Genomic DNA, 13,559 nt, shown 5'->3' on the forward strand with positions numbered 1-13,559 from the left:
TATTCTCTCCCTGAGGTCACGCTGCAAGGACTGCTTATTCAGGATTTCAATCTAGGGAATACTTTAAGGACAATAAGAAAATTAAAATATAAAGCCCCAGTTCTGTGACTACACACAAACAGACCCCTTCACCCATGCATAGCCCCATTTAAGATCCTAATTCAGCTAAACACTTTGAGCACACGCTTAATTTTCAGTGTGAGCTTAAGTCCTATTGGCTTATATGATTTTCTGAAGTAGGACAGATTTAAGTACATGCTTAAAAACATGATCAATTTTTTTGTTGACTGTGTGCTTAACTTCCACTGAAGTAAATGGGACTTGAATGTGGGCTTAAAGTACTTTGAAGAATCAGCAGCCAAGTTAACGGTGCTCCATATAGTTTCAGGTGCTTGAACACACTTGAGTCCTAAGTCACATGTCACTGGGAATGTGCCAGCAACCACAAAAAAGTTCAAGTGACATCCAAATTTAGAACATTAGGAAGTTCTTTCAGGTTCTACCCCAGAACATGTCCTTCCAGACCCATTCTGCTGTTTTTCATAGGATTGTGTTTGTTTTGGATCAAATGAAAAAATATCAATCTGATTTTAAACTGTAGGTAAGGAACAGTATTTGCCTGACTAGTAAGACATGCAAATAGAAGTGTCTATATGGAACTAGAAGACACTGAAAATCTGGCCATTCCTGGCTTCCATTCACCCAAAATCTCACGGAAATAAGATGCGTATCTCTTAGGGCTATCCCTGAGCTTGAAAATAAATAAATATTGCTTAAACTGGGAAAGCAGTAACGGCCTACTCTTACCTGAAGCCAAACTGATATTTCCATTTATTTACTGGGGTTCTTCCTGTTTCCTATCAAGTCTCAATTGGTTTCCAGGCAACTGTAATAACACCGCTGGTAATAAGCATTAGGCAGTAACTACCTACTGCCTCTTTTCTTTCTGGTTGTCTCCTTCCCCTTAATATTTTCCACAGAGGACGATGCTTCTGATGAAAAAGTAACATTTCCAGGGGTTAAACCTTCCTGACAAAATGGCAATTTAAGCTTCAGAGCTTAGAGTTCATACTTCACCGCTGCTCTGAAACCACTATGAAATGTTATTACTCCATTCCGTTATTGAAGTATTTTCCATTTTTACTTATTCCTGGCCTTGATAATTAACAAGCTGGTTAGTCACCAATTTTGTTTCAAAGCCACTGAACAATGCTGAAATCATTATGGTATTTATCAGCTCAACATAGCTGAACTAAAAAGATGGATATTTATGAAATTTGAAGCACCTTTCTACCATATTTATTTCATCATATACCAATCACCAGGCTGTAGGATTTAAAGTTTCTAAGGCTGTATCCTCACTGTAATCAAGGACAGACAGTAGTGAAGCTCCAGTTAGGTAGACTGAAACTAGCTAAAGTATGTCTGCCCATGATGAAATCAAACCTGACTGAGAAGTAGACCTAGCCTAATACCCTAGTTCTGCAAAAGCATCAGCTAGTGTGCCCCAAAAGAAGTTTCTAAAACAGCATGACATCAGATGAAAAAACAGGATTGTGTCAGTAGAAGTGGGTCAATTTAAGGATGGCAATCTATATGCACTACTTAAAAAGACCAGATTTTGCAGCATACTAGAATGAAGGACCTGATACAAACGCCAACTACATGAATGAGCATGTGTCCATTGATTTGAATGGGGTTTGGATCAGGCCCAGGGAACTCTCACTGAGAATCAACAAAAGCATGTGAAACACCTACAGAGTTAAAGTTTAAAAACCACAGTACAATCTGAAACTAAAATTTCTAATTTTTCAAAAGAGTATTTTACTCTAAACATATCTTCTATCACTTTCACAATCTCTCTTCCATCCTAGGCTTTTCCACAGTACTTTCTCAATATTACTATTCTTGCTTTAAATGCACAAATACCCCTAAAGTTCCTTATAAGCAGATTTGACCACCTTTGGTTGTTCTGATTTATAACAAAAGATACCCCCATTCCTATTATAGGTGCCTCTAATTTTTTAAATGACAATAAAATAAACCAAAAATCAGGACCACTCCACCCACAAACCTCAGTGTCAACAAGAGATTTCTCCTCACCAAAACTTTACTTTCCTCACCTCAGGCATGAATAATCATGCCTTTCTTATCTTAAGCTATTCAGCCACTCAGGCTAGGGACAGACATTCAAAAAGCTGGAGCTTGAATTGATTCAATCTTTGCAGGTTAGTCTAACCTGCCTAGATTGAACCAATTTGCAAGTGAATAAACATTCACTGTTAACTCCAGAAATGCAGGTACATGCCTGCAATGGCTCAGGCCAGAAGCCAGGGAGCGTGCTGGGGGGCGTGGCCAGTCCCAGCAGCAGCCCGGAGTGAACTGGTCAGGGAAGGGGTTTTATTCCCCCCTCCCTGTCCCACTGGCACTGACCCCGAAATGGGGTCTGCCTGGCACTTCCCCCTTGCTGCTGAAGTTGCAGGGCGAGGGCACAGCCAAACACCAGCCATCATGGCCCCCTGAGGCAGGGGGGCAGGGAGGGTTGGTATTTTTCCCTCTGTCCCCAGAGGACCGCAGTAGGGTCTGCCCACTCCAAACACCACCTCTGCAGATTGCTCCCTGCTCGGGGTGAGCAGCGGGATAAGCCCCCTCCTGCCCCCTTCACCAGATGGCAGAGGGAGGGGGGAATAACTCCCCTCTCTGCCTCCTTGCCTAAGGGGCCATGCCAGCCAGCTTCTGGCCATGCCCTTGCCCTGCCACTGGAGTGGCAAGGGGGCAGGGCCCTTGATGTGGGCAGTGCCCCCTATCATAGTGTCCGGGGACCATGAGACTCCTCCTGGCAGGGGTGGAGGGGCCATGCTGCTGGTAAGGGCGGGATCAGGGGTTCAAGGCTGCTATGGATTGCGCAGGGCGAGCAGCAGCACTGGGGCTTAGAGGGGTGGCCAAAGCCCACCAAAGCTCCCCAGCACTGCTGCCCCTTGCCCTGCGTAGCCCATGACAGCTCTGACCACCCCACCCCCTCATGCAGCACAGCCCCCCCACTGGGAAGAGGCAGGTGCTCCAGGATACCACAACAGCAGCTGCTATCCCCATCATAGTCCCTCTCCCCTCACCACTCCAACGGCAGGGGTGGAGCATGGTCAGAGGCTGGCCAGCATGACACCCTTAGGGGAGAAGGCAGGGACTGGTGGGGTTTTCCCCCTCCCTCCTGTATCTGGAGCAGGGGGCAGGAGGGGCTTATCCTGCCACTTGCCCCACTCAAGAAGCAATTGGTGGTGGTGACCAGGGCTGGCAGACACCAGTTGCGGTCCCCTGGAGGTAGAGGGGGGAATAACTCCCCTCCTTTCCCCTTCTGTCTCAAGGGGCCATGCTGGCCAGCGTTTGCCCACACCCCTGCCCCTGCCACTGCGGCAGTGAGGGGGGAGTATCAAGCAGACCCCAGCTCAGGTCCATGCCAGTGGGGCAGGAAGGGGGGAATTAAACCCCCTCCCTGGCCAGTTCACTCCAGGCTACTGCCGGGGCTTCTCCCTGCCACTGGAGAAGCCAATGAAGAAATGCCTGACAGGTCCATGCTGGTGGGACAGGGGAAGAGACAGGGGGAATAAACTTCTTCCCTGCTCCCTTCCGGGGTCAGCATCTGGCCAGGCCTCCACCTCTGCTGAGGAGCAGAGGGCCAGGACCAGCCCTGCTCCACTGGGGAACAGAGAGCACAGCCCAGCCCAGATAGCACACCGGGATACTGGGGGACTCTGGTTTAACTTAAACCAGGTAGGGGTCTGGGACACAAGTTGCATAAACCAGTCTGAGCTGAATCAGTTAAGTCTGATACTACATTCAACCAGGTTTATCTCAAACCAGTTTTAGCCATTTTGAAACTGGTTTATGTGCACTGAACTTACATTCTGTTACAGCTTTAAATCAGTTTCTGATCACTTAAACCAGTTTGTGTATAACTCCTGTCCCTAGCCTCAGTGAAAATAAAGTGGCCCAAAAGAATGTCTTCAGGGCAAACAGTCCCTGACTAGTGCAGCAGCATAACAATGGGTATACAAGCATGAGCCCCTGTGGGGGGTAGAATGAAGCCAGGAGGTTGTCTCCCCCTCCAACACCCTCTACGTCCTGCATTGTTAATGAAGCAGCTCCATTAGTGGGGAGGACAGAGCAGCAGTGATGACAGGGTTGGTGGCACATGGACAGTTATAGTACGGTACAGGGGCAACAGTGATCAGAAACATGCTATAGGTAGGAGGACAGGAAGGGGAAGCTGTCAGAGAAGGCTAACTTTGCTTTTTTTTAACCTCCAAAAAAATCCCACTGTTTAAATGGCCACTCAACACACACTTTAGTGGCAAAAAAAGGTGGTGACATCTTCCCCCTTCCCCTCCCCACCTGCCAGCAACAAATCTCCAACCAATGCCCTTGTACCATATACTGCATATCACCCAGGGTATAGACCTGGCTAGTTACTAGGGCTGTGCAAAACAATAGCATTCTGCTTCGACATCCGTTCAGAAGTTTCAATGGAACAGTGTTTCATTTCAAGTTTTATTTTGAAAGCACTGTTCCATTCTGTTCCATCGAAATGGTTTCACTGTTCCCCTACCCAGGACTGCGATTGGGCTGGGGAACTCTGAGTTCCCTTCCCCAGCACTGCGATCGGGCTGGGAAACTCATCATAGTGCTGGGGAGGGGAACTCAGCTGGGCTGTGATCAGCTTCCCGCAGCCCCATGGAACTCTGCCTGGTGGTGGGATGCCATCCCGGCCACGGGAGGCGGGGTGAGCCAGGGCTGCACTCCCTGCCAGGCTGAGCCACATGGGGCTGCAGAGCCACTGGAAGCACAGCCCTGGTCCTCCCCTGTCTCCCACCACCTGGCTGGCTGCTTTGAAACTCAAAACATTTTGAAATGAGTTGAAACAGTGTCAAAATGAAACAGCCAGTGAAATTTCGCACAGCCCTACTAGTTATGCCTCTGGCCACATCCCTCTCTCAAAACTGGTAGAATGTCAGCTCTAGTACTCCACTCTGGCTGTACATTATGAATACAACTGCATCCAGCAAGTTCCTTTGATCTCATTCTTACCTACTCAGACAGCCTGATAACTCCAGAATCCAATCTTGTCTCTGCTGGTAAGGTATACTGGTAAGGCACTTTAATTTCAGACTATCTCCACTAAAATTTATGGAGTTACTCTGCATTCAAAGCAAGGAGAGAGAGCTGATTTTGGCCCACCTTGTCCTCTAAATACAGCAGATTAATCAGAATAGTATTGGATCCCCTCATGAGTAACACAGTTATAGCAGTCCATGCCAGCTATGGAAACTTTCATTATGCTCCCTAGCTTTATAGGCCAACACTTAAGAAAATCTCTCAGGAAAACATAGAATATGTAACAAACTAAGCACACAAAGTCTTTGTGCTGAAACACTAAGAATTAACTATAAGAATATCTGTAACTTCAGTAGTGGCACATTCACTTCAACTTGAAAAGTTAGGTTGCGTATACTATGTTTAAGAGCAACCTAGACTGAGTCACTTTACTAACTCCTACCAACTTGTAAAATGAAAAAGCATATATCCTTGTCATGGGATGGGGACCCCAGGGATGGCTGTGATGCCCCAAAGGCTCTGTGCCCATACCAATCTTGACCAACGGGCACCTTTTTCCTTGCCTGCCACGTCTTGCTGGTAATTATAATATAGGGAGGCTGCCCTTCAGTTTGTGTTTGGACACAGTCCTGATGGACTCTGTGAACCCTGTGGATTCTTGGACCCCTTTTTGGGTCCCACTCAAAATAGATGCCTCACGGGACACCCTTAGCCTTATGGGCTAGATGCATGGCTCCAAAACCACCCCTTTACCATGCCCCAAGCCTTGCAGATGGTATTTAAATGTTGCCTTTCTGAGCCCATGCTATAGTTTGACCTCCTGTCATCACCAGGCTCTTTGTAGCCCTGTCTCTGCACCCACACTGGCGCTGGACACTCCGCAGCCCCTTTGTCACCGTGCCCCCTGTTGCTGGGGTCCCCACACTGCAGGGGGCCTCCAGTAAGGCCTCCTCCATCCCCAAAAGCCTCAGCCCAGTCCATCGGTCTATAAACAGCAACCAAAATATGAGGCCCTGGGCTATAACATAATACAAACAGTTTAGGGTGTGCTCTGTCCCTTTAAAAGAGTCAAACTTCCCCCCAGCACTAAGTGCTTTGTAGGCCAGGGAACCTGGTGAGCTGCTGGAGCCCCATTAGCCCTATATGCAGCATATCAGGCAGCCACAGCATCTCTGGGCAATTTTTCCCTGGAAACTCCTTCCCCAGGCTGCTGCCAGAGAACCAATTCCTGCTGGTCTCAGTTCATATGTGCCCAGGGCCCTGCCTTCTTCCGGTCAGCTACCCAAGTGCAGGTACAGGCTAATCCCTTGTTAGCCTGCTGCCATAGTAACCTGCACCTGTGGGGTTTCTGCCTGGCTCTTAGGGGTTTCTCCCCAGGCATCTTCTGCTCTTGAAGAAGCAGGCACCTTAGTGCCCTGCAACAGTCCTAAAATAAATGAGTGACTGATTGCAAAGAGAACATCTGGGATTGTCCCCATTTTGGACAAACTATATTTAACACATCACTGCAAATCCTCACCATGATTCTGGTTGTGGGGAGGTTGACAGGAGGGAGTCATGGAGCTACGTGGGCAATGATTCTGCAAAAATGTAAATAAAACATGTAAATTTGTGTGTGCGCATACAGTCCTGTTGGTTTTGTGGAAGCCTCTAGGATTTGGGCCTTCACAGATAACACAATGTGCTAGCACTGGGAAAATGGGGAGGGAAACAAACAGTTATTAGGCTTTGGAATGATTATGATATAATTTTTAATTGAAGAAAAAGGTTGGTCAGGCTAGGTAATATAAACCCCCCAAAATACCAAACCAAACCAACCTCAAATGGAAAACAACCCCCAACATTTACAAAAAAAAAAAAGAAAGTAAGAAAGAAAAGAAAAAAGAAATGACTCATAATTTTCATCCCACTGCAGCTGCTGTCTGACTGCTTCACACATTACATATTCTAGTTTTCAAGGGGGACAGAGGTGTAACCTTGACTTTATTTTCAGATTGTAGTAAATTTATATAAATGCATTCACCCATCTTTTTACTGCATACAAGTCAGGATCCCTTTTAGTTGCTTTAATAACACATTTATGCATAACATTAAAATCAATTCAGAAAGACAAATTCATTTTTCCTTTGCAAAGGTTTTGAAACCTCTGATCAAAAGGGCTGAATTTGCCTGATGAATTTTTTAGAAAAATATGTGCCATGGTCACAGATACTTAGCATACACTTAGTGAGCCTGATTGCCAACTGATGTAAATAGCATAGTTCCACTGACTTCTGTAGGTCTGTGCTCATTTACAGCAGTTCAGGAACTGGTCCATTATTTGGCCACATCTGGCCCAATCTGGTCATTAGATTGTTCTTTCCATAGAAAAAAGACAACAATTTAGCAATTGTCATTAACCTACTTTCCCTTTGGCATGACAACTAATGACACTAAATACTAATGGGATACAGAATTAAATACAGAAATAAAGAAAGCAGCTATGCATACAAGAATATGAATTGATCCAATGATTTCCTACTTTAAAATCCATATGCATATGGACCCAGGAACTTGACAAAAAAAGTAAAACATTTGATACTTCCACAGAAATGGATCCATGGTTTTGTAATGAGAGGTATGGGAGCAACTGGAACTACAGAGGTGGCTGTATCACCCATTCCCAGCCTCCTCCTCCCCATCCCCATGCAGTGGGGTGGGTAGATCACACTGCAGAAGCAGCAGTCTGGGACTCTTTCAAGTCCACAAATCAGGTAAAAATCCCCACCTCCTTCCCCTCTCTGCTCAAAGGCATGTCCCTTCTCTCCCCCACCCTGGCCTGCTGCTGCTGTCCCCACTGCCCTGTGAGTGAGGGAAGCTCCATAGCCAGTTCCACCCAGCTGTGCAGGGCCTGTGCTCAGTCCGGGACCTTGGCAGTGGTAGGCAGGCTCCTACTCCCTGCATCTGCTCCTGGGCTGGTGGGGAACACCCTACAAGAGTGGGAAGAGAGGAGGAACACACCTGCTGCTGCCACTGTCCCAGGCTGAGCCCAGTCCCTGTGCAGTTTGGCTGGGGCAGCCAAGAGTGGTTCTAGGGACAGTGGCAGAGGCAGGCAGTAATGGGGAACAGGAGCATTAGGGAAATACACGAGCACAGGGAGGAATGGAAGTGGGGAACTCCTACCTGCTTGGGGGGACTTAAAAAACTCCCCAGCTGCTGTTACTGCAGCATGGCAGGAAAGGGGGCATGCCCACCACCACCATGGCACCCCTCTGAATTCATCTTTGAACTTGCAATAGATATTAGCAGATCTGGGGTGGCAATATCTGGAGTGAATAAAAGTTCTGCTCCAGTTCTTTATTCCTAACTTTAGGCAAAACATGAACCAATGGCTTGGGAAACGTTTGCCTTATAAAAGTGATTAAATTAGTATGTACAAAAATTAAGTCACATAGTAAATGATCCAGTCACTGAATTGCATGGTCAGATTTACTATACATTGCCTACTAACAGTCTAACATTAGGAGATGAGGTTTACTGGCAATATTTTCTATTCCAAAATTCATCAAGCTAGTCAATTTTTAAACTCTGGGCTACCATCAAAGGCTAAAGTAGATAGCCATCCACTGAAATACAGTCTCATATTGATAGGTAAATCTCAAAAAGGAAAAAGTGATCCAACAGTTAACAATAAAAATAAATGAAGAAAAGCACTGGGCATCTGCTTTGCATGACTAAACTATGCACATCAGAAAATGAACAACTCCTTGTTGAGGATTATAAAGCAAAGAGATTCTATATCTTTTCGGATGCAAGACAAACACATGGAAAGAGAAGGGAAGAGTATGGTGGACATAAACAGCTGGACAGAGGAAGGATGTATGTCAAGAGCTCATTCTCTCTATATATGTGGTTTCCTCAGGAGCTTCATTGACATTCAGTAGGTATGAGGAAGTTTGTGACTGTTCATTCAGACAATACCTCTGATAAAGCCTCAATAAGAGGCTCTAGGGTCAGAAGCTGTCTTGGTTCATCAGGTCTTTACAAACCAAAGACAATATCTAAGCCATTAACTGTTAGGAATGATCAATTCTGATGTGCATTACCTGACTGAAATGCTGACTACTTTATTCGTGAATGCCAAGATAAAATGGCTATGAACCTAAAACGATTATTATTCACCCAAGGTTGCAGGCTGTTAATTCTTTGCTCTGCTACATTTTAACTCTGTCTTATTCCGAGGGATTTTTATGTGCTGTACAGCCACATTTAAAGTATCCTAGTTCCATATCACTCTCTCCGTCTGCTTCTCCAACCTAAGTGTTTAATTGCAAAACTGAAACCAGACAAATCTGTCCCGTGTTAAATAAATACTCTCAACATCCAGTGGGAAAAAACAGCTCATCTAGGAATATAAATTCTTGAATTTATGTTTTCTCTAGGGCTGCTAAAAGAGGGAGAAGACTTCACAATATACAGTTTTACAATATAAGTTTTCAGGGTAGGTAATGTATATTATGATATAATGGGGTTTGAGCATATTCTGCAGCTATGAACTGCCCCTTTTATTGTGTCTTCAGTCAGAATATTGTACTTTCTGAACCAAGCTGTGCCCTCTGTTATACCCGGGGCAACACCCATGAAATCAACAAACTTAATGCAGCTATCACTGAGACATATATACAGCAACAGACACTGAGAACAACAGGCTCCATTGGTTTTAACTTGCAGTAATTCCATACTTAAAACCTGTATCAGTGGGCATAGCTACATGAAATGCTAATGGTGCAGTAGCCTAACAACACTGCACAGTAGTGTGCCAGGCAAAAACCAAGCTAATATGCTACTTCGCAGTCGTATTAGGCTACTGCTCAGTAAGCACCACTAAACAGCCATGCACCCGTGCCACTGCACAGTAGCACGTATTACTGCACATTTATTTAGTACTCTGTTAACTAAGTACTAAACTTAATGTGCAGTAACTAACATTAATGAACGTGTAGACGTGCCCACCAAGAGGCAGATTTAGCTTAATGAAGCCATGTACACAAGTTATAAGCAGGACATAGTTTGGCCCTCTCTGCATAATCCTGAATTTAAAGTTTCATCTCTCTTTCCCAAATGTTACTCAACAACAAGCAATCTAATATTGAAGGGATGTTGCCAACTTGATTTTATTTAAATGGACATTTGGTTTCTGTAACAGACTTTTCCAATACAGGCAGGGTGGACTAATTTCTTTTCAAATTATTTTAGTTTTCCTGCTCTCTGGGTGATACTGGCTTGGACCTTCTCAGCAAGAAACAAATAGACTGAGGATGGACTCCCACTTCATCTGCCCTGGATTATGCTAGTAGTGGCTAAAACAAAGCATACTGGACATTATTTACTTGCTGATTTTCATAATGCTGTTTTCTACTGACAGTTATTAACCCTTATTCTCTGCCCTGGATTATGCACAGCAAACAGTTATACTATCCTGGGCCCAAACTGCGCAGTAGTCTGTCATTCTGAGGACCACAGTCTGTCTCCTGGTTTCCCACAAACTATAGAGAGTGATAGTACCCTGTTCTGTATTTATCACAGTTCCTCTCCTTGTATTTGTACAAGGATGCAACTCAATGCTTTATCTCTTTAATGTCTTTTAGGTTTTTGGCAGTTAATTCACGTCATCAGAAACTTCAACCATTACTGTTGTTGCCTTGTCTGCTCCTTTGAGCACCATAATTTCAGACCTGTGGTATATCATGGAGTTCACTTGGACCAAACCGTAAAGCAGTTTGTTGCATTCATAAGGAATGGTAAAGGACCGTCTTGCTTGTTCACTTGGATACAATGTGTGGCTGCTGCTGCCAAAGAATGCAGGCAGGAGCACATTCATGGGAAAACTCTGTGGTTATTGAAGTTACCAGATCTGTATTCTCTGGGGGGCAGAGGTGTGGGGTGAGAAGGATGGTATCGGGAAGCTGACAGGCTCTGCACGGGCCCATGAACCTCTATAGCATGTCTGACTATCTTCAGGGACTATCCTTGTGCACTGCCTTGGAAATCCCCCCATGCTCAGTCATAGCAAGGCCAGAAGCCATGCTGCAGTTGGCTCCTTGCCCCAAGCTGCCTGGGCTACCTTGCAGAACAGCTACTCAGAGGGGGCGTTAAGAGGTTTATGGTATCTAAAAGAATCCCTGGGCACTCTTTGTACTTGACAAGGAGCAATACCACTAATTGGCAGAGAGGAAGGTAGCCTCACAAATAGATAGTTTCATAGTTTCTAGGGTCGGAAGGAACCTGAGCAGATCATCTAGTCCAACCCCCTGCCATGGCAGGAAAGAATGCTGGGGTCAAACGGCCCCAGCAAGATGTGCATCTAACCTCCTCTTAAACACCCCCAGGGTAGAAGCCTGCACCACTTCTCTTGGAAGTTGGTTCCAGACCCTAGCCGCCTTGACCATGAAGTAGTGCCTCCTGATATCTAACCTAAACCTACCCTCTGCCAGCTTGTGACCGTTATTCCTGGTCACTCCTGGCAGTGCTCGGGGCAACAGTGACTCCCCCAATGCCTGCTGATCCCCCCTGACTAGTTTATAACAGGCCACAAGATCCCCCCTCAGCTTTCTCTTGTGGAGGCTGAACAGGTTCAGGTCCCGTAGCCTCTCCTCATAGGGCCTGCCCTGTTGTCCCCTGATCATACGAGTGGCCTCCTCTGGACCCTCTCCATGCTGTTGACATCCCTCTTGAAGTGTGGCGCCCAGAACTGGACGCAATACTCCAGCTGCGGCCTGACCAGTCACATAGAGGGGGAGGATCACCTCCCTGGACCTGCTCGAGATGCATCTGTGGATGCATGACAAGGTGTGGTTGGCCTTCCTGACTGCCTCCCACGCTGCCGGCCCATGTTCATCTTGGAGTCAATGATGACCCCGAGATCCTTTTCCACCTCTGTGCTGACAAAAGGGGAGTTCCCCAACCTGTAGGTATGGTGCCAGTTGTTCCTCCCCAGGTGCATCACCTCGCACTTGTCTGCGTTGAAACCCATCCTATTCTCGTCCGCCCACTCTTGTAACCTGTCTAGACCCAGGTTACAAGGGTCTAGACAGGTTACAAGGGTGAGAAGAGTCTGATGGGAGAGAAGAGTTTTGAAGAGTTTTATTTTAAAGTATAAGGCTTTACTACATCTATATTTCTTCTGAAGTGCATTTTCCTCTCTGTTGAGCTTTGTAATCCATGTAGACCTTGAATGTTAAAGAATGGTTGAAAATAACATTGAATATGACAGCATTTAATTAATTCAGACTGAGCTTCATGCCAGCTTACTGGTTAGAATATCAAACTGATCTTGCATATGCTCAGATGGAGGAATCCACAGTGTGCAGTCCAAAAGTTCAAGAATGAAGAATGGGAAATGAGTGTAAAAAAAGCTGTGATCCAGGACCGCCCATTATATTCATACCACCCTGGTGATATTCCAAGACCCGGGCACCAAAGCTGAAATATTTGTACTGTGTCCTTGGGGGAGGGGGGTTGTGCTCTTGGAGAGCAGTAGGGGGTGACTAGATTTGAGGAAGTTTGTTGAAACCTACAGTTTTCTACATGCCATGTGCAACAGCCAGTACTAAAAACAGACCATATGCATAAATAGCAGCCGATACTAAGCAATTTGATCCTGTAATATGTATTATTGTAATTCAAGGTCATCAGGACATAGTTTATGGTTTGTGTAGAGCTTTTGAAACATCCTGCAGGCAGATACTGTATTTCCTAATGCAGGGGTGATCTGATGGCCACCTCTAAGTTTATCAGGGGTGACCACCACTATCTGGGGGAAACGGTCATAAACTACTGCAAGACCATTTCAGGCTGGACATAAGGAAGAATCTCTTTACTGTCCGATCCCCCAAGGTCTAGAATAGCCTGCCATCGAAGGTGGTTCAAGCACCTACATTGAACACCTTCAGGAATAAATTGGATGCTTATCTTGCTGGGATCCTATGACCCCAGCTGACTTCCTGCCCTTTGGGCAGGGGGCTGGACTCGATGATCTTCCGAGGTCCCTTCCAGCCCTAATGTCTATGAAACCTATGCTAGGCACAGCATGCATCACTAAACATACCGGTGCAACAACATTAGGATACCAATCTCTCTTCAGCCCGTGTCATGGTGCCTGTCTGTGGTAGCTGGAAGGTCATGGAAAAACGACCCATGGAAAAAAGTATGCCCTCTGTAAAGGAGCATGGGACAAGTGAGGCTCCAAGGTCAACCAGAACAAACAGTGAAATGGATGTATACACACATACTGCTGTCAGATGCTCTGTTACACTGAAAGACAAAGATCATTTTTGCTATCTTTTTAAACAGTAATTTTAGGTACTAACTATAATTATAACACAGACACTTCTCAATCAGAAACAGTGTTTTCAGAGGAATGCATGGGTCTGTACAAAGCTGTATTGTATACAGGAATGACTATAATTAAG

The 13,559-nt window shown here is 45.6% G+C and overlaps 1 protein-coding gene across 4 annotated transcripts in view; it reads right to left on the bottom strand.

Moving 5' to 3' along the window:
• Positions 1–13,559, bottom strand: part of SPATS2L (spermatogenesis associated serine rich 2 like) — a 152,585-nt gene that overhangs the window by 69,069 nt on the left and 69,957 nt on the right. Inside the window, exon 1 of one of the 4 annotated variants that reach the window (XM_090045153.1) lies at positions 808–964. The exons of the other annotated variants lie outside the window; for them this stretch is intronic. Within the exon in view, the coding sequence (XP_089901279.1) occupies positions 808–831 (24 nt within the window). The 5' untranslated portion in view covers positions 832–964. Of the gene's footprint in view, positions 1–807; positions 965–13,559 lie in introns of those variants that run through there. 4 annotated transcript variants of the gene reach the window in all.

The sequence above is a fragment of the Crocodylus siamensis genome, chromosome 4 (assembly GCF_052110815.1).
Source record: "Crocodylus siamensis isolate JL-2025a chromosome 4, ASM5211081v1, whole genome shotgun sequence".
NCBI lineage: Eukaryota > Metazoa > Chordata > Crocodylia > Crocodylidae > Crocodylus > Crocodylus siamensis.